This window comes from Bubalus kerabau, chromosome 23 (assembly GCF_029407905.1).
Source record: "Bubalus kerabau isolate K-KA32 ecotype Philippines breed swamp buffalo chromosome 23, PCC_UOA_SB_1v2, whole genome shotgun sequence".
Lineage (NCBI taxonomy): Eukaryota > Metazoa > Chordata > Mammalia > Artiodactyla > Bovidae > Bubalus > Bubalus kerabau.
The window spans coordinates 33608321-33635297 of record NC_073646.1 but is presented as its reverse complement, the minus strand read 5'-3'; the positions used below and the strand labels follow the sequence as shown (position 1 = coordinate 33635297).

The window sequence follows — 26977 nt, the reverse complement described above, 5'->3', positions numbered from 1 at the left end:
GAAAGGGCTCGCCAGGAGCGGGAAGGTGCTCAGCAAACGTGCGCTGTGGGGGAAGGTGAGTGAGTTCAGGGTGGTTTCGGGAGACCGAAGAAAGGCTGCGCGTTAAGTCGGGCCGCGACGGATCCCACAGGATCTCTCAGGATCGGCGGATACCGGCTTCGGCCTAGCCCAGCCCTCCCGCCCTCAGCCATCGGCTGCCCACAAGGCCTTTGCTTTCAGCCAATAGTAAACGAGGCCGCAGGCTCTTCCGCCGGGGCGTAAGGTCAAGGGTCACCAATATGGCGGCGCCCAGGAGCTGTTAAGGCGTGAGACGGAGGATGGCGGTGGTGACTCTGGCGGCGGTGGCTCGGCTGGGGCGCCGGCTGAGTGGGCTGGGGCCGGGCCGCGGACACTGGACAGCGGCCGGACGCTCGCGGAGCCGGCGCGAGGCGGCGGAGGCCGAGGCGGATGCGCCCGTGTTCCAGTACGTGGGCGAGCGTGCAACTCGCGCCGACCGAATCTTCGTGTGGGGCTTCAGCTTCTCCGGGGCGCTGGGCGTGCCCACCTTCGTGCTGCCCGGCTCCGGACCCCAGCCCCGCGCCGGCTCGCGGCCGCGCCGCAGGATCCAGCCCGTGCCCTACCGCCTGGAGCTGGACCAAAAGGTGAGGACTGCGGCTTCTTCCCTCCCTCCCTCGGTGCCGCTCTCGAGTCTTCGCCGTTCCTCCTGAGACCCTTTTGGAGGGTTGGCGACGCTGGGTGGACAAACTTCGGGGAGAACGACCCTCCCCGAAGGGGAGGGTGTTGTGTCCGGCTCGCGTCATTCTCGCGACACCCCGTGAGCCGGGGTCGTTGCCACAGTTACGGGAGAGGAAAGGGAGGCTCAGAGAGGTTAAGGGACCGGCCCATTGCCCCAAGGTTCGTAGGTGTTCTGTACTTAGGGATTCGCCCTCGGGCTAGACCCCAGAAGTTCTGCTGCTAGGAAAGTGAAAATGAAGTCGCTCAGTCGGTTCCGACTCGTTGCGACTGTAGCCCACCAAGCTCCTCTGTCCATGGGATTCTCCAGGCAAGAATACTGGAGTGGGTTGCCGTCTCCTTCTCCGGGGGATCTTCCCGATCCAGGGATCGAACGCAGGTCTCCCACATTGCAGGCAAACACTTTAACCTCTGTGCCACCAGGGAAGCCCTTAAATACAAGAATACAGTCTCTCAGAAAACCTCCTATAGAGACTCGGAACTTAAGCGGACTTCCAAAGGTCTGAGAAAATGTGGGCCGGCTGGAGTCGGTGAATAGCTCGGAAAGGAAATGTTAACTGGAGAAGTAACAGGAATGAGAGCGAGAATGAAAGGTCTAAATACACTGGAATGGTTGCACAGGAGGCCCCCGAGTTGACTCAGACGTGAAGAGATGCAGTAAAGAACAGCTCCCGGAGGGCCCCTTATTGTGGCAGCCAGTATATAGAAAAGCAGAAAAGGATGTTTAGGATAGGTTCTTGCTTGGCGTGGTTGTGGACATCTTGGTAGGCGGTGGAAAAGAAGCAGATTGGACCGCTTTGGCTTCTGACTTTTCTGTCAAGGATAACGCATGATCTTTTGCCCTAAATAGGGAGCACCTAAACAGGGATTATTAAGCTTCAGTGAAAGGTTAACTTCTTAATGTTGAGTTGTGAGAGTTATTTATGTGTTCTGGATGTAGGTGCTTTATCACATATATGATATGTGCATATATTTTCTGCCAGTTCTTGATTTTCTGTTTATTTTAATAGTGTCCTTCAGGAAGCAAAAGTTTTTCATTGAATGAAATTCCGTTGATGAGGTTTTCTGGTGTGGATCAGGCATGTGGTATATCTAAGAAGTCTTTGCCCATCCCAAGATTGCCAAGCTAATTTTCCTATGTTTTTGTCTAGGATCTTCATAGTTTGAGTTCTTATGCTTTGGTCTGTGAGCCAGTCATTTGAGTTAATGTGTATGGTATGTGGGCCTCCCTGGTGGCTCAGTGGTAAAGAATATGCCTGCCAGTGCAGGAGATGCAGTCGGGAAGATCCCCTGGAGGAGGAAATGGTTGGGTAGCCACTCCAGTATTCTTGCTTGGCAAATCCCAAGGACAGAGGAGCCTGGCAGGTTCGTGGGGTCGCCACAGAGTCGGACAGACTTAGCAACTAACTTTTCTGTAATCTAGGACGTCAGTCTCCTCTGCTGTGTGTGGCTGCTGACATTGCTTGTGTTTTTGTTTTGTTCCGCCCCCCTCCCCCGACTGTCCTTTTTTTTTTTTTTTTTTTTTAAAGTCAGATTTCTTGGCGTTTGCCAATGATTTGGGCAGAGGCTGTGCTCAGACATCTTGAGCTAGTAAGTTTTCTGCTCTCCACTTTGATTCTGTGTGTGGGTTGGGGATCACATTCAAAGTTCAGCCTGATCTCAAGTCAGCCTCAGCTTTTCTTCCCACTGGGAGCTCCTTGTGCAGTTTCCCTGTCAGCCATGCAGGTGTGAAGAGCTTTCTGTGACTCTCATTTCTAGGACCTGCCTGTTACATTTCTCCTGTTACCCGAGTCAGGATTGCAACCTCAGACTCAGTGAATTGCGAATCTTCCTTGTTTGTTTCCTGCTGAATTTTCTGTGGGGCATGAGTTTTCACCTTTTACCGCAAATTAAGTCTGTCTAAGCAACAAAACTGATGGTTTTCACTGTCAGTGCTTCCCTTTTCTAACTCCTGTGCCGACTGAGCTGGGTTAGCTGGAGCAACTCGGGACAAGAAGTCTACAAACCCTGGTATTTCTTGCCTGTAGGTCTAGCAGCCCTTTGTGAGTAATTTCTTGATTTGTTTGCCTTTGATTGACTTCTGGAGCCCTGAAATGGTTGTGGTTTTTTTTTTTTTTTTTCCCTCCAGTTTTTTACTTGTGTTTTGGGGGAAAGATTAGCTAACCTCTTTACACCACCAGAATTGGAAAGTCCCCTTCTGGTGCTTTATTATAACAAACATTGCTTAATGCTGACTCTGTGTTCTGTTCAACACCTTTTCACATACTGGCAGATTTAATAATATAGCAGGTGCTACCCAAATATTTGTTGGCTGTTGAATAAACAGATGAGAGTAATCGTATCGTGTGCTGGGCAGCGGCTTCAGAACTCAGTTTTCTGTGTTTCCTGCTGTATGGTCAGGGGTTGTATCTGGCCTCCCCAGTGGGTCATTTCCTTGGAGGTGGAGCCGTTCCAAGAGACCAGAGGACTGAGGTGTGTTTTCGTTTTTCCTGATGTAGTGGTGCATCTGTGTATGTTCCATGTGAGTGTTAGGAGAGAAAATGTCACAGGGCAGAAGGAGGGGTCTGTAACTTTTGGATGACTCGATTAAACAGGTCATCAACTTTAAAAAGAAATATTTAGCTCGCTTTCTTCAAGATATGCTGGAGTTAAAAAATGTAAAAACAAAACAACACTCATGTTTGTTCATTATCGTGGTAAGCTAGCATTTTCATCAGGATCAGGTTAGATTTACATGTAGTCTCTGAGATCAACTATATAGGCCTTTGGTAAACTATAAACAGCCAGGAGATAATGGAGGAACATTAGGGTGACCATGTGATTTGTTCTCATTTGCTTGAGAGTGAACTTTAGGGCATCAGGTGTAAACCGGGATTGTCTCAGGCTGCTCTGGGTATTGTGGAAAGGGAGTTGACCTTAAAGCCAGGCTGCGTTTGGTTTGTTACCAGCCCCACTGAAGACTCTTTCCTCATCTGGTCTTGAAGGTGGGGGTCAGCCAGCGTGTCATTGCCGGGGTCCAGCCCCGGCTGATCCAGGGTCTTCGAAGGAGAGACGGCTAGGCGACCTATTCAAATGTTAATTAGATATAATAAAGAGGAATAGAATGAGGATAGCTCAGTAGGAAAATTCAGTGGAGAAAAGAAGCTGAGTGGCTTGGTTTACGCGGAAAATCAATATAACCCGTGACACCAGGTTAGCTCTGACCACGGAGGCCGCAGGCGCCCTCTCGAATAGCGGAAGGTGCCCCACCTTAGACACCTTCTCGAGTGGGTCTTAGAAGCCCAGGCAAATAAATGGTCGCAGAGGACATCCACGCTCCAGATGGACACTCAGCTAGAAGTTAAAGGGAAGAATGACATGGGGAGACCAAGCGTTGGTGAGCAAGGCCCATAGCTTTATTTTCAACAGGGGCTTTTATACCCTAAGTTACACATAGAGGACAATAGGGGATGCAAAATCAGCAGTCTTTGATGCTTATCAAAAACCAGGGTTTCTTTCCTGCAGATTTATCGTATACAAATGGTTTAGGTGATTTACATCATCTTCTGGCCAGAGGCCTATTAACATTTTATGACTCTTGACAAGGACTTATCAACAAAGACTTATTTTCTCTAAGAGTAATTATTTTAAGGTTTGGCGCCATCCTCCGAAGATAAGATTACGTTCCTATAGGGTGGATGTGTAATGGGTTTACAAAGGAAAGAATTTACTACCTTAAGGGTCTAAAGTTACTAACACCAAGGCCACTACTTATTTTTTCTACATACCAACTATATTAATTAATGCACATTCAAGGATACAATTCAAGGGATGTGAAAACTTGGCAACAAACATTGGCTCATCAATGAAATCTTTTACTAGTTTTATTCTGACAGTTTCTAATTCTCTGAGAGGCTCTAAGCTATTTGAATATCTTAAGCTTCCCGTGCCTCTGGAGGCTGGGAGACTGTAAACAATCGTATGCATAGCTGTAGGTGTCCGGGTAAACTTGTCAGGCGAGTTAGAGAGCCATCTGAGGGGTTTGGATTTAAACACTCCTAATTGCCCAGGAACTTTATTAATTGGAGCTATAAGTTAACTCTTTGACAGAGAGAGTGAGATGGTGGTGGGGGACAGCCCCCAGTAAAGTCAGAGGTGAGAGCACAAAGCAATAAAGTAGGCAGACTCTGGTTTTTGGGGGGTAGATGCTCGAGAATATCCGGGGGCACTCCCGAGGCTCGATCCCGCCTTTGCGTATGCCGAGCCCCCTTCCTCATGACCTTTGTCACGAGTGGAATGTCTCTCGCCGGCTCCCGGCATGTCATGGTCATGGTAGCTGTGCTGACTAATTCTTCTTCATGCAAGTAGTGGTTTGAGACTATAACAGTGCAGCATAAGGATTAATAGCACGCGCTCCGCAATCAGACAGCTCAGGCAAGGTACCTGAATTTCTTATATACCAAATACTACTATTACTACCCTTAGTAGTAATAATAAGCACATTATTTAGCTCTTACATTAAGCCACGTACTGTTTACTCTTAAGAGTTTTAACTATATTAACTCATTTAGTCTTCACAACTACTCCTAACTATTATAGGAGAGACACTGTTGTTAACTATTTTGCATATAGGGAAAGAGACACAGAGAAGTTAAGTAGTCTGTCTCAGATTACACAGCTGGTAAAGGTCTACCCAGTGGTCAACCCTTTGATCTTGCCAAGATTCAAACTAAAACTAAGGTAGTCTTCAAGTTTACTATGCGAGACTATGTCTTGGTGAATGGGGATCATTTGATACCTAGACCACTGGGTGACTGAAGATTGAATGAGGTTGTGCATATCAAGCCCTTAACACGTGGTAAACGTCCAGTAAGTGTTAGTTGCTATAGTAATAGTGGTGGTTCTTGAAATGGGTAAATAACCTGTGATTTATTGCTGGGAAAACTTATGTCCCGTATCAGTCAATGCTTTATGGGATTTTTTTTTTTTTCCCATTCAGATTTCATCTGCCGCCTGTGGATATGGATTCACATTGCTGTCCTCTAAAACCAAGGATATTACCAAAGTTTGGGGTATGGGGCTCAACAAAGATTCCCAGCTTGGATTTCACAGGAGCCGGAAAGATAAAAGTAAGTATTCTCACCTTGATTTCTCTCTGCTCTGAGTGGTCTGAAAAGGCACTCTTTGATTTTTAAGAAAATGGTTTCGTAAACCAAACCATAGCAACAAAATAGATGGAGTCTTTAAAGTGTTGTTTGAAACCATCTAGACCAGATTATTTTTCAGTCTGTTTGGTAATAACATTGAACCTTTAGGCAAAGGAGCATTTGCTGATGAGTGAAGGTATTCTTTTTGGCCCCAAAGAGATGACCCTTTTTTCCCTAGGTTGGAGATCACTTGAAATATTCTGCAGTGCCTACAATATGGTCTAAGAGGAAAAATTCAATGAAATCCTTAAGATGGAGGTTTGATTCCAGATATTCGAAACTTGAATTGTAAAAACGTTAATTATTTATAATGACAGCTTTATAAGTAGACAGTAGTAAATCAATTATAAGTACAATAAGAAGCATTTTTTTTTTTTTAATAAAGGAGTAATTACCAGAAATATACTGGATAAGCCTCCCCCCCATTTTTTCCTATTCCTTTATTCATATGCAAATATATTTAAAAATATAATTTTGATTACAGCATATGTTTTGTTTTCTGCCTTTCGTCACTAATTTTATATTGGGAGTCTTTTATAAATTAGTATTGAAGTCTTTATTAGCTGCAAGATGCCACATTACTATATATGGAAATGGACAGAAGAGTCTAGTGCACCCCATGTACCGCCACCAGCTCCAGCAGTCATCAGCTCACTTGTCGTGTTTTATTCAGCCTCCACCATCCCCCTCAACAAATTTGAAGCAAATCCTAACATCGTTGATTTTTTTCATGAATATTTCAGTACATATCTAAAAAAATTAAGACTTCTTAAAAAAAAAAAAATACCATTATCACACCCAAAAATAATTAGCAGTATAGTCATTTGATATCATCAGATATCCAGTGTTTATTTTATTTTTTTTTATGGCTGTGCTGCTTGGCTTGCAGGATCTCAGTTACCTGACCAGAGATTAAACCCCAGGTAATTAAACTTTCACAGCAGTGAAAGTGCCAAATCCTGACCACCAGGGAACTCCCCCTCTGTTTAAATTGCCTATTATCTCATAAATATCATTAGGTTTATATTTTTAAAAATTTAGTTGAATCAAGGTCCAGATAAAGGCCAGACATTGATTGGTTGGTAAGACTTTTGAAAGTTTTTTGCATTTGTGTCCGTCTTTTTCTCCTTGATATTTATTTATTGACGGAATCATGGCGATTGTCCTGTAGAAGCGTCCAGGCTGGAGTTTGCTGATTGCATCCCCGTGGCGCTGTGTGGCGTGCTCTGCTGTCCTTTGTTTCCTGTCAGTCGGTAGCTGGAAGTGGAGCCAGATTCCCCGAGAGCTGTAACACTTCCGATTCCCTTCAAATGTTATGTCTTTGCTGCTTCCCAGGCCCTTAGGCGTCCGTGACCATAGTAATAGGAGATGTGAAGTTTTTAGTATTTTAAAGTACAGTATTACACTAACAGCGTTATCCAGTGCCTTTGGTTTAGCTTAGAGTTACATCATCTTCTTGTGATAAATTACAGTTATGCCATGCTGATCAAAAGCTCTGTTTGAAAATTATATCAGTCACAAGTGAATACCAACAGGCATGTATGATGGTAATGCCATATATTTGGTAAATGAAATGTTTTTAAACGTGGGGTTCATGGGAGAAAAGAGTGGGGTCATGAGTGGTTGAGAACCAGGACATTGGCAGATCTTAACTCCAGCCTCTGTTATAAATATTCAGAAGTTCATCGTTTAAAACCTACCATAGTGAAAATGTTATACCTCAGTCATGTCCCTCTCTTTGTGACCCCATGGACTGTAGCCTCAGGCTCTTCTATCCATGGAATTCTCCAGGCAAGAATACTGGAGTAGAGTGCTATTTCCTCCTCCAGGGGATCTTCCCGACCTAGGCATCGCCTGCATTCCAGGCAGATTCTTTACTGTCTGAGCCACCAGGGAAGCCCAAAATGTACTGTAGGAATTCCCTATGTAGGCCAATCTGGCTTCTCCAGTAGGAGTATAAAGAACAATAAGATTCTTCTTTGGGGTGCCTTCTAAAACACTTTCCTCCCTTTCTTATTTAAATATTAAAATTTTCTTTTTTGAATAGATAACGTACATACTTCAGAATCCTAAAGGCGCAGTTGAATATAGTGACAAGTCTGCTTTCCACCTCTGTCCTCCAAGCCACACAGCTTTTCTCCCTGAAGACAACATATGTCAGGAGTTTCCAGTTTATCCTCCTAGAGAGATTTTGTGCATATGGAAGGAAGCACATGCATCTATGTATTCTTCTTACTTTTACTCTAAGTTGTATCATACTGTATATGCTATTCTTCAGTCTACTGATGAATTCTAATGGGGGTTGCAGGAAGAAAGTGCTTTTCCTTTCTTAAAAATCCAGAAGGTGGGACTTCTGGTGGTCTAGCAGTTAAGACTCCACACTACTACTGTAGGGGGTGTGGGTTTGATCCCTGGTTGCTAATATTTCTGCAGGCTGTGTGTTGTGGCCAAAAAAGGAAAAAAAAAAAAAATCCAGCAGGTTTTAAATGACATGGGAAGAAATTTCTTTAATAGGACTAAGTATGCTTTACAGTAACTCATCGTGTGATGGACGCCGGGGGCAGGGAGCGGGGCTGGAGTTCTCATCTCCGCTCTGCCAATAATAACGTCCGTCTCCGGGCCGTGTAACGTGTGTGCGCCTGCGCATTCTCGTTTCAGCCAGGGGATACGAGTACGTGCTGGAGCCCTCGCCCGTGCCGCTGCCGCTGGACAGGCCGCAGGAGACGCGGGTGCTGCAGGTCTCCTGTGGCAGAGCCCACTCGCTCGTCCTGACGGATGGCGAAGGAGGTGATGGACCTCTTCCAGGGGTGTGGGAGAGTGGGGGCCGCTTTCCCGCGGCTGGGCCTGAAGGGGTTCGTGGGGTTGGGCCCCATCTAGTTAGTGAAGCTGTTGGCATTTCCCAAGCAAGTCAGTGGGATGGCTCAAGAGAGCGGTGTGGGGCCGACCTTGGCAACTCTTGCATGTTCTCTGCCCTCTGTGGCTCTTGGGAAATCTCGGTCTGTGTTTATAAACATGACAGCACACACCGGATCATGACCTACTTCTCCTTAGCCCCGGAGCCACCAAGCCGGACTCTGTGTGTGTGTGTAGATGGCTTTTTCCCTCATACTGAAAGCAGCCTGTTTGCTGACATGCCAGACTCTGTGTGTGTGTGTGTGTGTGTGTGTGTGTGTGTGTATGTAGATCGCTTTTTCTCTTGTACTGAGAGTAGCCTGTTTGCTGACACTTCTTCCACATGGGGTGGGGGTGGAGAGTTTCCCTAGTTCAAGCTCCTGGCTCACCCCTGGCCCTCTTCAGAAGTGCGGTTGTTTCCAGGGGAAGGTCAACTTCACTAAAGTTTTCAAATTTCACTCTTTTGGCTCAGTATGCTTTATAGGAAATGGTGAAGGTGGTGTTAGGAGCTCTTTTAGCAGGGGAGGCTTGGCGTTGAGGGCAGCCTTGTGACAGGTCCAGGGAATGGGGTTGCTGAGGCCTTCCTTTCATGAGATGTGCTCACCTCATCATGTGGCATTCCTGAGAAGCACCCCCAGGACCCAGGCGGGGAGGCAGAAGGCATGGCAACAGCGGCCTGAGCTGTCTTGGCCGGCCTGGACTCCAGCACTCCTGTAGGGGTGCCTGCGGAGGCTGGGAATGTTGGAGAAGGAAGCTGAGTGGCAGCTGGGGCAAGTGGTTGCACTAGAACCACATGTGAGACTCTCCTCCCAGTCCTGAGGATTCTAGGACCCTGCAGAGCTGATTTGATTGGCATTTTATCCTTTAGTCTTCAGCATGGGGAATAATTCTTATGGGCAGTGTGGAAGAAAGGTGGTCGAGAATGAAATTTATAGGTGAGTTCCTGAAATTGCTACCCCTTCCCCAGGTTGTGTGGAGTGTTAAACACCTTGTGAGATGTGAGAGACCCCAGAGTCATAAAACGCAGTGGGAGGTCCCCGGAAGGTGTGGAGAGTGGGAGGGAGGGAGCCTGAGCCCTGTCTGATGTGGGAATGTCTTTGATTTCATTTGTTGCTTTCACCAGACTGATTATCCACTAAAAATTCCGCTAATCTTTAAAAAAATTTCCCTCTAGCTCCTCATATTATGCTGGTAGATCTAAATTACATTCAGAAGTCTGCAGCATATTAAAGTCACCAAAGGATTTTGTTTTGTTTTACTTTCATGCCCAGACCTCCCTCTCCTTGTACTTGACCCTGAGAGTTTCCCTGATGTTACCGTGTGCATGTGGGGGCCACCGGTTGGGGTGACGAGAGGGGCTGGAATCACCCAGTGCTTACCATGCTTCTTCTCAAATTTCTCCTGGCTGTAGTGAAAGTCACAGAGTTCATAGGATGCAGGACTTCGAGGGACAGGTGGTCCAGGTAAGAGATGGGGGCTGAGGACCGCTGGTCTTGCGCCCCCACCCCACCCGGGGGCGATTCTGAAAGGGCGAAAGCTGGGTGAGCTGATGCCAAACTGTTACGGCGATTTTCTGAATTAATAGATTATTTTGGTAGCATTGTTGCCAGCCTATTCTAGGTCAGGGCTCACGCCAGCTTGTAGGGATACAGAGTTTAATAAAAATTGGTGAGGGTGAGTAACACTCTGGGGAGAGGCAGGTTATATACCGGCAGTGTCAGAGTGTAATTCGAGCTCTGCGTTCCAGGCTGCTTTATCCTGCTGACCATTTTATGCTCATCCACGGTATAGTGCCTGGCACATGGTAGATACTTAACTGTGTAAATGAGTATATACAGAAAGCGCTTATGAGGGCACCAGAAGGAGATCTGTTATTCCTACCTGGGCTGGACTGGAAGGAGGGAAGAGCTTCTGGAGGAGGGGGTGGTTCCTGGGGTGGAGTGGGGTGGAGGGGCACTTGGGTTCGCTCCTTAGGACATGAGGCACCGTTTTGTTTTTAGCCAGAGCAGTTTCAGGGGAGTGGGAGACCCAGGCTGGGCTGTGCTGGATTGAGAAAGAGTTGGCCGTGGAGCAGGGCGGGGCAGCCTGCCACCCAGCCCCTGCAGCACTCTGGGGTGGTGGGCAGTGTTCCTGGCTTTGGGCACTTGGGGCAGGACAGCGGGGCTCTAAGGATTTCTTCTCACCAGTCATCTCGCCTCCATTTGTGTGGTAGGTTGCCTGCGGTCAGGACCACAGTCTGTTCCTGACGGATCAAGGAGAAGTGTATTCTTGTGGATGGGGTGCAGACGGGCAGACAGGTAGTGTCCCTTCCTCCCCCAGCCCCTCCCCGGGGATGGCACAGCTGCCTTCATCCGGCCCTTCCCTCTCCTGTCCCTTCCCGCGTGTCCCCTCCCTTTCCCCTCAGCTCCAGCTCCTGGATTGGACGGAGGACTGGGGCTGCCCCACCATACAAGTCTGAGTCTTTTCAGAGACAAATGTCCCCTAATGGGAGCTCGGCTTCAACTGATTTGAGAAGATTGTGATTAAGGGAGAGGGGAATGAGAGAGGAGCTTTATCATCCTTGTGCAGCTTACCTTTCTGTGTTCCATGTTTGTCTGAAGGGAGGACCTTAAATTTAAGATTTAAACCTTGTGTAAATCCTCTATCATCCCGCCACCTCAACACATCATCTTTGTCCCTTGACTCATGTTTTTTCCCTGCCCTTATTCATATGTGAACATCGTTTATGGTACTCATAAACCTGTTTTATTGTTAAATTTACATGCCTGTTTTATTGTTAAATTTACATGAAACATTTTCCCACGTTGGTATAATTTGCACAGTTTTTAATATTTGTATGATAGAGCATCCAATTCATGTACTATAAGGTGAATTCATAATTTAGTTATTTGATCAGGTAGCTACTCATTACCCTGTAGTCAGGAGGCATACTTTTGGTGGGGGTGGGGTGGGGGGTGCAGTAGCCATTGCAGATACGACATTTGTCACATATACATGTCTAGCTTTTCCCTTCATTTGGATTGTTGCCCTGGGATGAATTTCCCAGGCGTGGGTCAAAGGATTCGAGTATTTTTATTGTTTTCAGGATATACTGTTATGTTGCTTTCCAAAAGTTTCAGTGTTGGAAATGACTTACATTGACATCAGCAGTGTACCGAAGTACTGATTTAATCACAGCCCGCTAGCAGGGATTATTGTCAGTTTAAGTGCCCTAATTTACTCCCAGTGCCAGTTTTTAAAGTGTGCATTTCTTTAGTATCTGTAAAGTTGAAGCTTCCTTTTTATTTTTTCAAATCTTGGTGTGAGTTAACTTTTAAAAATCAGTTTTTTATAAAAAGAATGAAATTGATACATTTTTGACAGCACAGACCAAGGAGTGAGGTGAAAGTCTGAGTGCTGGAGAGAACCCTGGTTTAGTTTCCTGGCGCCACTCCAGAAGCTCTGCTGTCCCATGGCCTCACTGCCCTTGCTTGCCAGGCTCTGAGTCCAGCCCCGCGGGCCCACTGCAGCCTGATCGGGAGCCCCCTCCTCTGCTGCCGCAGGGCCTTTGCACATGCTGTTCCCTCAGCCTGGCATGCTCTTCTTCACTCTCCCTTTCATCCTGCAGACCTTGGCTTGAGGTTGTCTTTTCAGTGAAGGCCCCCCTGACCATCAGGTCTAAAGCAGTTTCTATCTCCGTATCCAGTTTCTTTAATAACCCTTTAACATTTTGAGTTAATTTTTAAAAATCTTTTTTAGCATATAGATTATACTTTGTGTATACGAAAGATGATATATAGGTTTCGCGTTGCCTGTTGCCGGCGGGTATTGCCATCCGACGCTGCTTTGGGCTCCTTGGAGGAAGCCTAGTATAAGCAGGGCTCTGTGGTTTGGGGTCTCCCGCAGCTGCTGCCCAGGGGTTACCCTCCATCGCCGAGCTGGTAGTGACGTTTGCCCTCCTGGCGAGCCCTATCTTTTCCTTGGCTCATTGTTTACCACACCAGTTTGCCAGTTTCTATTTGTGGGGGGTTGACATTGCATGGGCTCTTAGAAATTTCCTTTATTTTCTCCCAAGCTCAGCAGTGCCTCAGGAATTGCTTGTTGTAACTTTGGTTTCCCAGTGCATATAGAAGTTAGGTTTATACTGTAGTCTATTAAGTGTGCAATAGCATTATGTCTAAAAAAAAACAAGGTACATATCTTAATAAAAAAATACTGCCTCCAAAGTATTAGCCATCACCTGACAATACAGGGTTGCCGCAGACCTTCAATTTGTTAACAGTGCAGTATCTGCAAAGTGCAGTGTAACGGGTTGTGCCTGGATATTGTATACAAGGTCTGGTAGGCTCACTGTGTGGTGGCGTTTCATCTTGAAAAGGTTTCTAACTTGAATCAGACTTAGGAAACATCAAGGGTTTTACGTGTAAACAATCACTACGATGTTTTTTCCTCTTAGAGAACGTGGAACAGGAAGTGGTACAGCGTGCAGGGGGAACTGATTAGGATTCTGAGTTGATCTTTCTAAAGTGCTTAAAACGGTGTTTGGCACATAGTAAGTCAAGGCAAATGTTTGAGTAACACAGTTTTCCATCGTGTCAGGCCTGGGTCACTACAATATCACCAGCACGCCCACCAAGCTGGGGGGAGACCTGGCCGGAGTGAACGTCGTCCAGGTGGCCACCTACGGGGACTGCTGCCTGGCCGTGTCGGCTGATGGTGGCCTCTTCGGCTGGGGCAACTCTGAGTACCTGCAGCTGGCCTCTGTCACCGACTCCACACAGGTACGCGGTCACTGGCAGCCCGGGCTAGGGGCTTGGAAGTAGTATTAAGGACATGCAGAAGAGGTCCGTCACCAAGGGGAGATGTCCAGACTGCTGTGTAGGCCTCGCCTGAGCTGAGGCTACCTCTTCAAGGGGCTGAGTGCTTGACGATCTCTTTGGAGCCTAGAAAGAAAGCTTAGGTTCAAAAGCCTTCATTATCAATACTTCTGTAAGCTAGTCCTGGCTTAGAGCAGTAGTTTGAGTATGTCTGTCTGCCCTGCCCTGTTCTGAAAGGGGAAGTGAGGCTGTTTGCACATGTTCCTGTGACATCCCAGCGGGCCTTTTGCTGCCGTCCAGCGTGTGTGCCCCCTGATGAAGACGCCGTGCGGCCCCCAGGTCACGCAGGAGAGCCCCGGCGCCCGGCCTGTGGGGTCTCCCCGTCGCGACCCCGCCGTCTCCGCAGGGGGCCACCGTCCGTACAGTGCAGTAGGGTTTTAAATGCTCTATTAAGGAAAGTTCCAAATATAAGCAAAAAGTAGGCCTTACTGCATAATTAATCTCTATGTAGCCATTACCCATATTCAATAATTGCCAACTAATGGCCCGTTTAAAAAAATAGATAATTTACTGTTTTAAATTGTATGACTTAGTGGTTTTTAGTATATTCACAAGGCTATGTAACTGTCACCAGTATTTAATTCCAGAACATTTTCATTAACCTTCCCCCACCCTCCTCTCCAAAAAGCCCCACACACCTAATGGCCAGTTCTGTTGCATCTGCAATTCCATCTGCTTCTCTGTCCTACATTATTTTGAAGCAAATCCTAGACTTTATAAATCATTGTGTGTCTCTAAGTGATAAGGACTTAAATTAATATCATCAAGCTTCTGACAACACACAAAAGAGTTTTAAATATATGGTAATAGGTAAAGAAAGAGATAAAGGTCAGCTAATCAGACAAAGATAATTCTCAGTTCTCTGTGGTCTGACACACTGGCTAGAAGTGGCTGCAGATTTGGCTCTGAACTTTTAGTAGCCAAAACAGAAGAAAAGGTCATCAGTTATTATTTTAATATGTTTATTTTTATTTATTCATTTGGTTGTGTCAGATCTTAGTTGTGGCATGTGGGACCTAGTTCCCTGACCAGGGATTGAACCTGGGTCTCCTGGAGTTGGAATCTCAGAGTCTTAGCCACTGTATCACCAGGGAAGTCCCAGAAAACGAGGTCATTTAATGACTCATTGTTTTCATAAGATAAATTGCAAATAAAGTGTTCAGGAGAAGGACTGGGCTTCCTGATACCAAGGCCTGAGATCAGTGTCTGCATGGCCTTACTATGGGGGCAGGTCTAGGGTCATGCCGTTGTTACCTGTGCTGCGTAACAAATGACCCTACCATGTAATGGCTTAAAACAAGCCCTGTTTATTTTCTCTCAGCTTTTGTGAGCCAGAGATCTAGGGCTGGCTTGGCCAGGTCTTTGGCTCTGAGTCTCTTTCTTGGGGTTCACCTTGGGAAGGCTCTGCCTTTGAGCTCACACTGGTGGTTTGCAGTGGGGTGCAGGTCCCCATGGACTGCTGGCCCCGGGGCCCCCGGTCCTCACTGGTGCTTGGCCAGCTCACAGCGGTTGGCCGAGCCTTCCTCAGCTCCTTGCCATGCAGGCTTCTCCACATGGCGGCTCCCAGCACAGCAGTTGGCTTCAGCCGAGCAGGCAGACGAGAGGGTGAGCGAGCATGTCAGTGAGACAGAAGCCAGTGCTCTACGAGTTCATCCCAGTGGTGGCTTCCCCTCATGTTTGCTGGAGGTCTGTTCTGTAGAAGTAAGTCACCAGCCCAGCTTCCCGCATGGCAGGGTGCAGACAGCACATGGCGTGACCTGCAGGAGACAGATCACTTGTTGGGAAGCAGCCCGCCACAGCCCTGATCCTTGACGTGGCCTGAGCCTCACCCTGTCAGGGACAGCAGCGGTGCATTCCCACGGCTCTTTGCTGGAGCGTTTCTCAGCCTTTGCTGAGGGCTGTGTGCCAGAGCCCGGTTGGACAGAGGAGCCGTGTGAGCCGGGTAGCGGACGCCAGGCCTGGCCAGCAGCCTCGCATCATCTAAGATCAGTAAGCCCCTTTAGTCAACTTAGGGGTCCTTATCCTCCAGCTGTCTCCATCTGCCCGTGACTCTGAAAAGACCCATGCCTGTCACTGAAGCACTTAAAATCCATCTTTCCAAAGACACTCCTCAGTAGAAGCGCCAAGACCAAAGCCTGCTGGAATGCTAAGTAGGCCACTTGGCCATCTCTAGGCACTGTAGGTTCAGAACATCCTGGAGTGAATCTGTGCTCATCCCCCTACCCTGGCCCTTCTCCATCGTTTCCCACGTCTACTCACCTTCCCCTTTCGAAGTCACATCCCTCTCACTTGGAACCCCTACTGCCTTCCTGTTATGCTCAGGGTAGAGACCAGATCCTTACCGCGGTCAGCTGCCGTCCCACGTGGTCTGGTTTTCCTTCTCTCCACCGGCATCTTGCAAATACTCCCCCTCGTTCCCGGCTGCAGCCACCCTGACCTGCTGAAACTCCGGAGCATGCCATGCGCGCCCCGCCCCTCTGCACTTCCACCTGCCCGACCTGGGGTTTCCTTCTCTCCTCCCCTGGCTGCTTCCTCCTGACTGCTGTCCCGACACGCGTCCTGCCTTCACTGCACTCAGCACAGGTTCATCCTGCGTTCATCTTGGCTGACATCTGCCTCCTCCACTGGACTACACTCCCAGAGTGGGACGGGGTGTCCTGCTCCCTCGTCTCCCCCGTGCCCTGTTAGACCCTCAGCACCTATATAGTATTCGGGATTATCTAGGGGAGGGCATGAATGAACTGGGACTTAGACCTATCCTGTACACGAAACAGTGTTTCCAAGTTCTTGCTGGTTTGTCTTCTTAATGGTGTGGCCTCTTCCTCTGATGCAGGTGAATGTCCCCCGGTGCTTGCCCTTCTCAGGAGTGGGGCGGGTGAAGCAGGCTGCGTGTGGGGGCACAGGCTGTGCGGTGTTAAACGGTGAGCCCCTCTTGTGGGCTGTTCGCTGGGAAGCTGCGGGTGGGATGGCTGTGGAAGGGCTGCTGTCCACTGGGTCCGGCTCTCAGTGTGGGGAGTGGGCCTGTGGGAAGATAAGAGTTCAGTCCACAGAGGGGGAGGGTGACTGATGTTCTTGACAGAAGGGTAACAGCTGTGATTTATACATTGACAAAGAGCCAGCGTAGAACTAAAGATTGCAGACCTCTGGCTTGCTTGCTGCCTCTCCCTGAGCCTGGGCCAAAGACTCCAGCCCTGCCTTTTCCAGAGAGCCTGTGCCGAGAGCCCACGGGCACACAGGAGGCAGCCTAGGGTCCAGATCCTGAGAGCCACGCCCCCTGGGATTACGCATCTGGCACCACTGATCAGTGTTAAACTTTTTATAACCTGAAAGTCATTGCGAGTTTTAGAATCTGGCCAGGAGTCGTGTGGGTACTTGGCTCCATCTCCTGCTCATGTCGGGAAAAGCTGTCCTTTTAAGGCTCCCCTGTGTTCACGTGGGGTCTGTGGGTGATTTATGGAGCAGCCCTGTCCAGCACCCTCAAGATGTGGGATGTTTGTGTTCTGAGATTGGTTAGCTGGCTAGACATCCTCCACAAGCACAAATTTGAAAGAGGAGAAAAGAAACATTAAGTATCTATCTCAGCATGTTCTTGCCACGCAAGAGGGAAAAGAAAAAAGGAAAAAAAATGCGTGTGGACGTAACACATCTTGGTGGTGTGGTTTGAATTTCTTGAGAGGGAGGGCTGTGCTTGATTTGACTTCCTGACCGTTGTTTTTACTGTAATCCAGGAGAAGGACATGTTTTCGTCTGGGGCTACGGAATTCTTGGGAAGGGACCAAACCTCTTGGAAACCGCTCTTCCAGAAATGATTCCACCCACTCTCTTTGGCCTGTCAGAGTTCAACCCGGGAGTCCAGGTTTCCCGCATTCGCTGCGGGCTCAGCCACTTCGCCGCCCTGACCAGTAAGTGACCAGGCCCGTGCGGCCCCAAGGCCTGGCCGGGCCTCCGCCTCTCGGGTTCAGCCCCAGGCCGAGGGCCGCTCTCAGTTCCCATCTGTCCAGCGGAGTGGCGCCCTTGTGTGGATAATTAGAGAGAGCGGCTGATCCAGAAGTTGTTCGGCTTGAGGTTGTGTAATGTGTCTCCTTTTCATCCCGGAGGTTTGTTTTCGGTTCATCTGGTTTGTGGTTAGGCTAACGTTACAGTGAGTTTCTCAAGAGGACACAGTCGGTGGTTGGGAGAGGGGACCCTGGAGTGGGCCCCGGGGAAACCAGTGGGGGTTTGGCGGCATCCGCGGTGGGCGAGCAGGAAGCGACCTTGCGGGGCTTCCTCCTGGCCCCCTGGCCACGCCCACCCCTCGTCCAGTCTGGAGCGCAGGAGGCGCATGCGTCAGGCCGGCCTGTGGTTTTGGGAGGTGGATGTGCCAGGTTTCTCCAGAGTGCTGGGGCAGAGTGATCAAAGGGGAGGCGGAAATGGAGGCTTTCTGAGGTCTGCCCAATTACGAAGCCACGAGCTATCCAGTTACCCTGCAGACCTCCAGAATGCCTGCGCTTCTGGATTACAGCTCTCATCCCACCACTGCGGCTGTCGGGTCAACTTGCTCCCCTTTAGTTGACTTGAAAAGTAAGACTGAACTAAACAGATTTCATTTTATGACTTTTAGGTATTATAAATTCGCTTTTTCCTTGAAATTTTAAAGACCTTTTTGTCTCATGGCAAGTAGTTATTTTCTTAAAACATCTGAGCTGGGACAGTCAGTTTGGGGTCCCCCTCGTCTGTTCTCTGGCCTCCTGCTAACGTGAGGCCTGCTCCAGATAAGCACCCTCTGGAGGCTCCAGAGTCCTCACGGCCTCTCAGTCACGGTCCGCGTTTGGGTTTGGGGGTTCTGAAGCAGCGGTGGCTGCAGTGCTGTCTGACTGCCCTGAGGCACCCCAGTGATAGCAGGGGCAACCGGGGTGAACCCTCACCACCCCCCACGCAGGGTCAGCCACCTCCATCTGCAAATATATGTGAGCGTTTTAAAGCTGTTCTGACGTGTCAAGGAAGAGTTGGTATGGGTGAATTCTAGAGGTAACGATTATCTGTAATTTCCCAAATGTTTAAGGCTTAAATTGTGTGCAGAGTCACGAACTTCAGAATCCACACACAGCCTTCATCTACGATTAAGGTAGATTCCTTTGTCTGCTGTTCCACCATGTAGCCATGTGGGTCACACTGAAATGAAATCCTACTTAGATTTCCCCCAGAACCCAGCAGCCACCCTCCCAGTGCCAGTGCCAGTGACTGTTCCTCAGTAGAAGGAGCCCCGGGGCCTGGGTGTCTCTCTCCCCTGTTGCTGGGCCTGGCATTTGCCTGCGGCCATCTGGTTTACCCTGAGGTACCCCCCCTCGGGTGGAAGACCAAGGAGGGCAGGCAGAACAGAGGCTCTGACGTGTGTCACCAAAGGGCCCTTTACTGAGCCAGCCGGGTTGTTTCAGTTCAGCTCCTGCGTGTCCGTCCTTCCCACGACCAGAGCCTTCTGCCTGCTGGGGCTGTGAATGGGGCCTCTGTGCTGAGGACGCCCCAAGCTGGTGCGGGAGGAAGTCTGGACCGAGGAGCCTTCCCAGTCTGGGGGTTCGTCCTGGAGGCTGGGGTTCCCAGAGCCCCAGTCTGGCTTCAGTGTCCTGGCCTGTCCCTACAGCACTCTGCCGGTCCTCTTCCTTCATGGCACTTGTTACAGTTGGAAATCATGCATTTGTCGGGTTATTTATTTTTCTCTCTTGGACTGGCTCCACCCGGATGAGGACAGGAACATGCCTGTTGGTCCCCATGCTGTCCCAGGTCCTAGCACACAGATGTAGACCCAGCCCAGAGAGGCGCCCCGTCACCGTGTGTCACTTGACCAAATGCTCCCGAGACCAGACAAGGAATGACAGATGATCCTACTTCTCACTCTGTCAGGGTGTGACCGGGATTTGAGGATGCTGAGGTCTCAGGATTGTGGAGCGCAGGGTCACACAGCTGGGCGGTGGGGGGGTGTCCGCAAGGGCCGAGCAGAGGGGGCTGTGTGTGCAGGAGCCCCCAGGCCCACCTCGCCTGAGAAAGATGCTGCGTGAATCTGGGCTGGGACATGTGTTTGGTTTGGGGATGGTACTGTTTACTTGTCCCTTCAAAAGCAAGCATTAATAAATCCAGGGAGAAATTGAAGGTTAACATTGATCTTTTTGTACCGGGTTCTAGAAGGCCTATTCTCATGACCCTTCCTTCTCTTGGAGACTTGCCCTTAGCCTAAGCCCCAACCAAGCCACCGTTGTTCTTTCTTTGCAGACCGAGGAGAGCTGTTTGTGTGGGGCAAGAACATCCGAGGGTGCCTGGGAATCGGTCGCCTGGAAGACCAGTACTTCCCGTGGAGGGTAAGGCTGGGCCAAGTGGCTTGAGGGCATGCTTGCGGAGCCAATACTGGATGCAGCAGCTGGGCCAGCACCAGGTCCCCGGGGTTCTGGTCTCGTGCTGCCCTTAGGGTGCTTCAGGGAGGAGTGAGCTGCAGGCCGGGTGTCCCCACTCCACAAGGGAGGGGGTCAGGCTGAAGGAGCTGACGTGCCAGGAGCTGTTTACCAAGGCCCATGGAGAGGAATGTTTTACAGCGAATTTAAAAGAAAGCAGGATGTTTAATATTTAGAGTGCCTTACCACAGCCACCAGACTGAAACATAAAGGCTCTTCTCAGGAGGAGGGTGCAATTATACAAAAAGGCTCATTTCAAAATTAAAGGGAAAGGAGATTCCTTCTTAAGTTGTAGTTTATTTTCACGTTGTTTACTAAGTCAGTTCTTTAAGTTCTTCTAAACAAGGCTGTTTATTCTTTTGAGTATAGAACATATGGACCTGGTACAAAATGTATTATGAAAAATAAGCCTCCCATCTCCTGTCGCAGAGGCAGCTTCTGGTTTCATCCTTCCCTTCCGGAGATGGTCTCTGTAGAGAATCAGGCACTTGTGTGCATGCGTGCTTGTGTGTGTTTGTGTGTGCATGTGTGCCTAAATGTTTTGTTTTGAAGGATCGTTTTTAATGATGTGTTTCGAGGTTGTGTAAAAGCATCTTTTAAAAAAACACATAAAAATGCAAAAGCAATGTTTTAATTTTTAAAAAGAAGATTTATCTGTCAAAAACCCATGGAAAGTGTCTGGAGGCGCTTTGTTATTTCACTGAATGTTTCTCCCAGCCCTTCCCTTAGCTGCTGGCTCTCCTGGCTCCTGTGAACTTCGCTGGCCCTCCCTCCGGTGCAGTCCCCAGGAGACACTGGTCAGAGGGAGGCTTTGAACTTGTTGGGGAAAGATGAGTGTGCCCCCGAGTTGTTCCCAGCCTGATAGGGCGGCCCCGCTATCCCCTGGGGACCCCAGCCCGGGAGAGGAGAGGTGCGGCGGCGGCGGCGGGCAGTGGTCGGCTGTCCGGGAGCAGGAGCGTGGGGCAGTCAGGATCCTGCTTGTCCTTCGGGAGCCCTGACCCCACCCCAAGGGCTCCCTTCTGTGGGAGCAGCTTGGGAAATGGCCGAGCAACTGGGCTTTGAATGAATGACCGCTGTGACTTGAGGCTCCGCACTTGCCTTCATTTCCTCAAATTAGAGCGAAGATTAGCTGTGAAGTCGGGTTTGACATCAGAGGGTGTCTTCACTGCTGAAGTGGCCAGGCCAGGCTTGGCCTCTGAGGCGGAGCAGGGGGCGCCAGGCCTGTGGGTGGACTCCTTGCTGTTAAGGCTGGACCCCTGAGCGTCCCTCTGATGTGCTCCTGGCCCCCATGCCATCAGGGCAAGGATGCTCCAGTCTTTTCCTGTGACGGCTGCCCTCAGGCCACATGCTGTCTCCTCTTGGGCATCTGTGGAGCTCCTTCACCCCTTTGTCTCCTTTTGGTTGGGGTGGGAGGATAGTGCTGAGGTCTGTGCCGGCTCCAGGATGTGGGGCTGGGGCTCTGGGAGAGCGATGGAGACAGGAGCCAGTTTTTCAGTCAGCTATGTTGGAATCCTTAAAGGTTAGTCTGATGTTGAGTAGTTGGACCTTTCTCCAGTCTGTTCTGTTGTCTCACTTAAAAAAACAATTGCAAGTGATTTTTATTCCTTAAAAATTATATTTTCTTACTTATCTTCAGCGGGGGATATGTTACATCATTTAAAAAGTATTCCACAAAAGGGGGAAAGAAAAGTAGAACAGTGTTTGTAGCTCCTATAGTGGTACTAACTGGTTATTCTTAGACGCACAGAACCGGGCCTTTTCTCATGGTTCACAGGCCCAGGAGGTGACGTCTGAGTCACCTGATCCAAGCCTCTCCTTCCAGAAGCATCCAGGATGTCTTCCTGCTCCACATTGGTGCTCAGAGAGGTTTGGTGACCTCTTTAAGGTCACACACCTAGTGAGAAGTGGAGCCCAGATTTGGATTCAGTGTCTGACTTTGAGATGTCACCAAGGCCCCCCTCCTCTGTGAGGGCCTGAGCTGGGTCCCCTGCCATGGAGGAGAGGTCACGTGCAGAGGGAGACCATCTGCGCAATAGCGGCCCCACAGGCCTGGGCTCAGGCCACACCCCTGCCCAGGGAAGGGTGACGGCCATCCTGGGGGTGAGGCACTCTGCCGGTGAAGGTGGGGTTGTCCCCACAGCCTGTGGCCATAAACACTGACTTCCCAGTTGCTCAGCCGTCCGCTGGGCTGGGCTGTGATGTGAACTTGGTCCTTTGCAGACTATGCCTCCCCTGTGCTCTGCGCCCCTCTGGTTGGTTGGAGCCCTGCCTGGGGACCCGCTGCCTTCAGGGCCCCTTTCTTACTTGGCCTCTTCGGGAGCTGCAGGCCCTGGCAGTTCTGATGCCCCAGGGGAGGGTGCGCTGCGGGGCTGGGCCTCCTCGCAGGCTGGGCGGGATCCCCTCTGGGGTGTGGCCCCACCTCTGGGTGCCGGACAGGATGTCTTCGGGTGCAGCTGAGTGGGGACATGGTGAGTCTGGCGGCCCAGTCACAGCTGTCCACTGCTCCTCTCGGCCTTCTTCTGTCCTTGACCTGGTGGGCGTGTGTCCTCTGTCCCTGACCTGGTGGGCGCGTGTCCTCTGTCCTTCACCTGGTGGGCGTGTGTCTTGGGAACTTGTCCTTGTGTAGAGAGTTGCTCCTACACTAATTCTGCTCACACTTCTCAGAGTTATTCAGGCCAGATAGGGTTTGGCTTCTGGAACTGTTCGCAATAATGGGAGTGTAAATTGGTCTAAAATAGAAACTCCTTTTAACCTTGAGGAGGACACAAATAGAACACGGCTGAGGGCAGCCGTCTCTTGGACTCAGTTCAGAGGCTGAGGGGTGTGTCGCCAGGGAACCGCCTGCTTCTCCCCATAGAGGCTCCCGGGGCCAGCGTGAGCCAGGACCATGTGGTCCCCTCTGCCTTGGGCTCTTGGGCCACAGCCCTTGGGGAACGAGGACAGAGGCGCTTAAGTGCGGCCGCTCGGCTGCCGGTCAGCGCGGAGAGTGGCCTCCCCCGGGGAAGGTCAGTAAAGGCGCCCTCGTGGCCGGGGAGGTTGCTGGGAGCTCACCTGGCCGGTCACCCCGGGCAGCGTGTTTTCTTCTGCTTCCATGGCCAGCCGGAACACTTTATGCAGCTCTGGGCCCTCGCGACGGGCCGGGGGCACTGCAGTGTGTTTGCTCAGTGATCCTGTAACAGGTTTTGCTGAGGGCGTGCGTTTAGAGCAGGACGGGCAGCACGACTTGGTGCTAGCGTCCGTTTGCCTTGCGGCCCGGGGCCCTTAATGGACTTGTCTCTGAACCGTGGACGCTGCTGCTTCTGGGCTTTTAAAAGGCCAGGCCATCTGGCCAGGGTCGTCCCCTCGGAAGCTCAGTAAACTCCGCAGGCTGCTGCAGAGCCGTCTCCAGCTGTCACTTTGCCGCCCGGGGGAGGGTGGGCAGGAGTCGGGTGCAGGCAGGAGAGCAGGACCTGCGCCCGGCAGAGGCCGGGGAGGAGCCGGGGCAGGAGCTCAAAGGAGACGCTGCACCCCCACCGGCGCTCTGCACCCAGAATCTCTGGAAGAGCAGAAACCAGTGAGAAGTCGTTTCCAGTTCCCCGGGAAGGTGGGGAGCAGGGCAGACGACGATGCGGCGATATCCAGAGGCAATAATACCTTTCTTTTCTATTGAAAGTCATTTTATATGGTAGCCATGTGACTATCACCTATTCAGATCAATAGTAATAATAACAACAACAATGATACTACAACAATAGGAGAAAGGCAAGTGCCCTTCTCTTGGAGAGCTGGGGGGCTGTGTGGGCCTGGAGATCCCGCTTGTGTCGTGGCCACCGTTTTTGTGTGTATGTGTGTATGCGTGTGCGTGTGTGTCCTTCTCCAGGGCCCAGCTGTGGAGCTGTGGGACGACGAGCGTCCGTGTAAAGGCCCAGCAGGCCAGGCCGTGGCCTCCACACCCTGCGGGGTTGTCTGCATGTCACCCGGAGAGTTGGCCCCGCCGGTGATAACGTGTCGGCAAGGCTGCCAGCCAGGCCTCTGGCACCTTCTAAGACGCAGTCAGCACCCCTCCTGCAGCCTGCCTGGGCCTGGGGCTGATGGGTGAAGCGGGTGAGGACGCTGGGCTGGCAGGACTCCTCCCCACAGTGGGCCCTGCAGGCAGGACGGGGCGGGACGGTTTCTGGAGCCGCTCAGGGAGCTGCCTGGTGACCCATGGGGCAGGTGGCCACCTCTGGGGAGTCACCCTCACAGGGGAGCAGCCTCTGTGGGGTGTCTACGTCCTGGGACGGTGCACGCAGGGGCCCAGAGCGGCCTCTCGGGGGTTGGGGGTGTTGCCCTTGACTGAGTGGGGAGTTGAGATGGCCCTTCCCAGCTAACCTGCCAGGTGCGTGTAGGTGGCTGAGGCTCGGACCGGTTCCATCACTGATCCGGAGGCAGAGCCAGGGTCAGGCCCTCATTGGGCCCCTGCCAGGCCACCTCCCCTTACGGTGTGCTGGGCCTCGCTTTTTCAGGTGACTATGCCTGGGGAGCCCGTGGACGTGGCATGTGGCGTGGATCATATGGTGACTCTGGCCAGGTCCTTCATCTGAACCTCCTCCTCGATCCACTGGAGCCCGGCCCTGGCCTCAGGACTGCCTGGCCTGCTCAGCCAGGGCAGCCACGGGGCTCTGGATGGGGCCTGAGAGGATCAGGGCCCGCCGTGCGCTGGGCCATGCTCCCTGCAGCCTGGAGCGGGGTGACTGGAAGTGCTGGAGGTGGTCCCCCCTCCAGCCCAGGGTGAGGCACTTGGCACAGATTCTGCCCCTGGGCTGAGTGGCCCTGGCAAGGCGAGGACGATCTGCTTCATCTCAGCTCCTTCCCAGGGACACACGGTGGTATCTGCTGTCATGTCTGGTCTTCAGAGAGCTTTTCCGCTCAGCCATGTCTGCGCGCTGCTGGGACGCCAGCTGACAGCCCTGCACGGGGGTCCTCCATGGAAATGCCAGTGGGCGCCAGCCTGGAACCCTGTGGGCCCACAGCAGTCACCTGCCTTGTAACACTTCTTCCTGCCTGGCTCAGAAGACTTGAGAGGCCCCTTGGGAAGATGAGCAAGGCCAGATTTCTGTGGGCCAAGGGCTTTGAACACAATCTGCAAAAGCTTGGCTGGAGTGCTCGCCTTGGAGAAGGAAAACTCAGACGGTGAAAAACATTTGCGTTAATAACGTAACATGTCCTTTTCTTTAACATCTTTTAAAACTCTTTTTTGGAATAAAGTCTATTTTCTGCCTTTTCATTTTTAAGAACTTGAGAGGCCTTTTTATTGTAACCTAATCATTTAGGGATTAGCTTTCCAAAACAAGGCATTTGGTAAAGAGGCTACTAGAAGCCAGTGAAAGGTACTCTGGAAGACAGTCCCGCTTGGAAACTGTTTTCTGACCAGAGCCTGCCCCCGCCATTGCAACTGGGAGAGAACGAGGCAGTATAAAAATAACCAGTTATCATGTCACAATCCGGGGTCTCACCTGAGTGTACATACACCCCCCTCCTTTTATCTGTTCACTCAACAAATGTTCACTGTTGTATCCTGTATGTGCCAAGTATTGTTGATCACGTAAGAGTCACACGGGGATGGAAAGCCCCCTCAAGCAGGTCTCACGATGCTTACATTTCAAGGAGGCAAAACAATCAACAAGCCAAGTGCAAAGTGTGTTAGATGGTTGCGTGGGCTGTGAAGAAAAAGCAGGAGGGGGCGGGCGGTGCTGGGAGGGCGACGTTGAAAGTGAACGGTCACTGTCAACGTCCCCGCTGTGGCCCGAGGCAGTGGGGACCAGCCGCATGGTGTCTGGGGGCGCAGGGTGTGGTCCTGGGAGCCTTCCTCACCTGGGCACGTGCCACCTCCACTTCTCTGTGGGCTGACCAGTTCTTGTGTTTCTTAGAGCAAAGCTCTTCCATAAACTTGAAACAAATTGAAAACCGTCTGTCATGTCCCTTCCCAGAGCTCCTCTTGGGCCAAGGACCACATCACCCCGGTGGTGAAGAACAGTAACCCTTCCTCCAGGGATACACGCCTTGAAGTTCGTGCTGATTTGCAGAACGTGATGCCCCCGAAGGGCAGGCAGGGGACCCCACAGTGATGCTCAGGGACCGTAGGGGATGGTGGTGATGGGCGGGTGGTCTCTGTCGAAGGTGGGCGTGGTTTTTAGCCTCCCCACAAGTGGCAGCCACGATCAGATCCGGCCACTGCCTCCTCCTTGGACACCGTGTGTGTTAGTCGCTCAGTTGTGTCTGATGCTTTGCGACTCTGTGGACTGTAGTCTGCCAGGCTCTGTCCGTGGGGTTTTCCAGGCAAGGATATCGGAGTGGGTTACTGTTTCCTTCTCCAGGGGATCTTCCTGACCCAGGGATGGAACCTGGGTCTCTTACATCATGGGCAGAATCTTTACCATCGGACCCACCGGGGAAGCCCTGGGACACAGTACCCAGAGTGTATTAAGGGACGTCCTTAGATTTGTCTTAAAACTCAAGGCAACGCTGTACCGGGTCTGTTCCCCCTGGCCAGGTGGCACGGCTGTTCCGTTTGTGGTGACGGGGTCCTGGCTGGAGTGCATGTGCCAGGCCCTTCCCACGACTGTCCTCTGTGCTCCTACCTCTTTTCAATTTTGTCCTCTCATTCCCAACCCCAGCCCCCAGCGCTGCAGCGTTTAACACAGAGAGGCCTTCTCTGCCACTGGCTTGGTCGCTGCGGTGTCTCATTTTGTTCCTGCGAAGGGTCAGGCTCTGGACACCTCTCACGAGCAAATGCGTGGCTGACAGCCTGAGTGAGGTGACCCCGGGCTGCCCCTGATGGGACCTCTGTTCTCACACTTGGGTTGCGTCCATTCATGGACGTTGGGGTCAGTAGCTGGGGCCAGTGCAGACCCCTGAGAAGGCACAGGGACTC

General features: G+C 50.9%; 1 protein-coding gene across 1 annotated transcript; it reads left to right on the top strand.

Annotated features, from left to right (window-relative positions):
* The first annotated feature begins 263 nt into the window (after window positions 1-263).
* Window positions 264-25340, top strand: RCC1L (RCC1 like). The gene is made up of 11 exons (XM_055561669.1): window positions 264-641; window positions 5711-5840; window positions 8577-8705; window positions 9679-9745; window positions 10222-10273; window positions 11023-11107; window positions 13389-13570; window positions 16500-16587; window positions 17395-17568; window positions 19910-19995; window positions 24570-25340. The coding sequence occupies exons 1-11, from the start codon at window positions 318-320 to the stop codon at window positions 24645-24647; spliced, it is 1395 nt and encodes a 464-aa protein (XP_055417644.1). The 5' UTR covers window positions 264-317; the 3' UTR covers window positions 24648-25340.
* Window positions 25341-26977: the final 1637 nt, after the last annotated feature.

Bases quoted from the DNA above. Each gene is read 5' to 3' on its own strand.
- RCC1L (XM_055561669.1), top strand. From the start codon at position 318: ATGGCGGTGGTGACTCTGGCGGCGGTGGCTCGGCTGGGGCGCCGGCTG. The intron at 11,108-13,388 runs GTAGTGTCCCTT...CCATCGTGTCAG, and splicing joins GGGTGCAGACGGGCAGACAG to GCCTGGGTCACTACAATATC. The intron at 19,996-24,569 runs GTAAGGCTGGGC...TCGCTTTTTCAG, and splicing joins ACCAGTACTTCCCGTGGAGG to GTGACTATGCCTGGGGAGCC.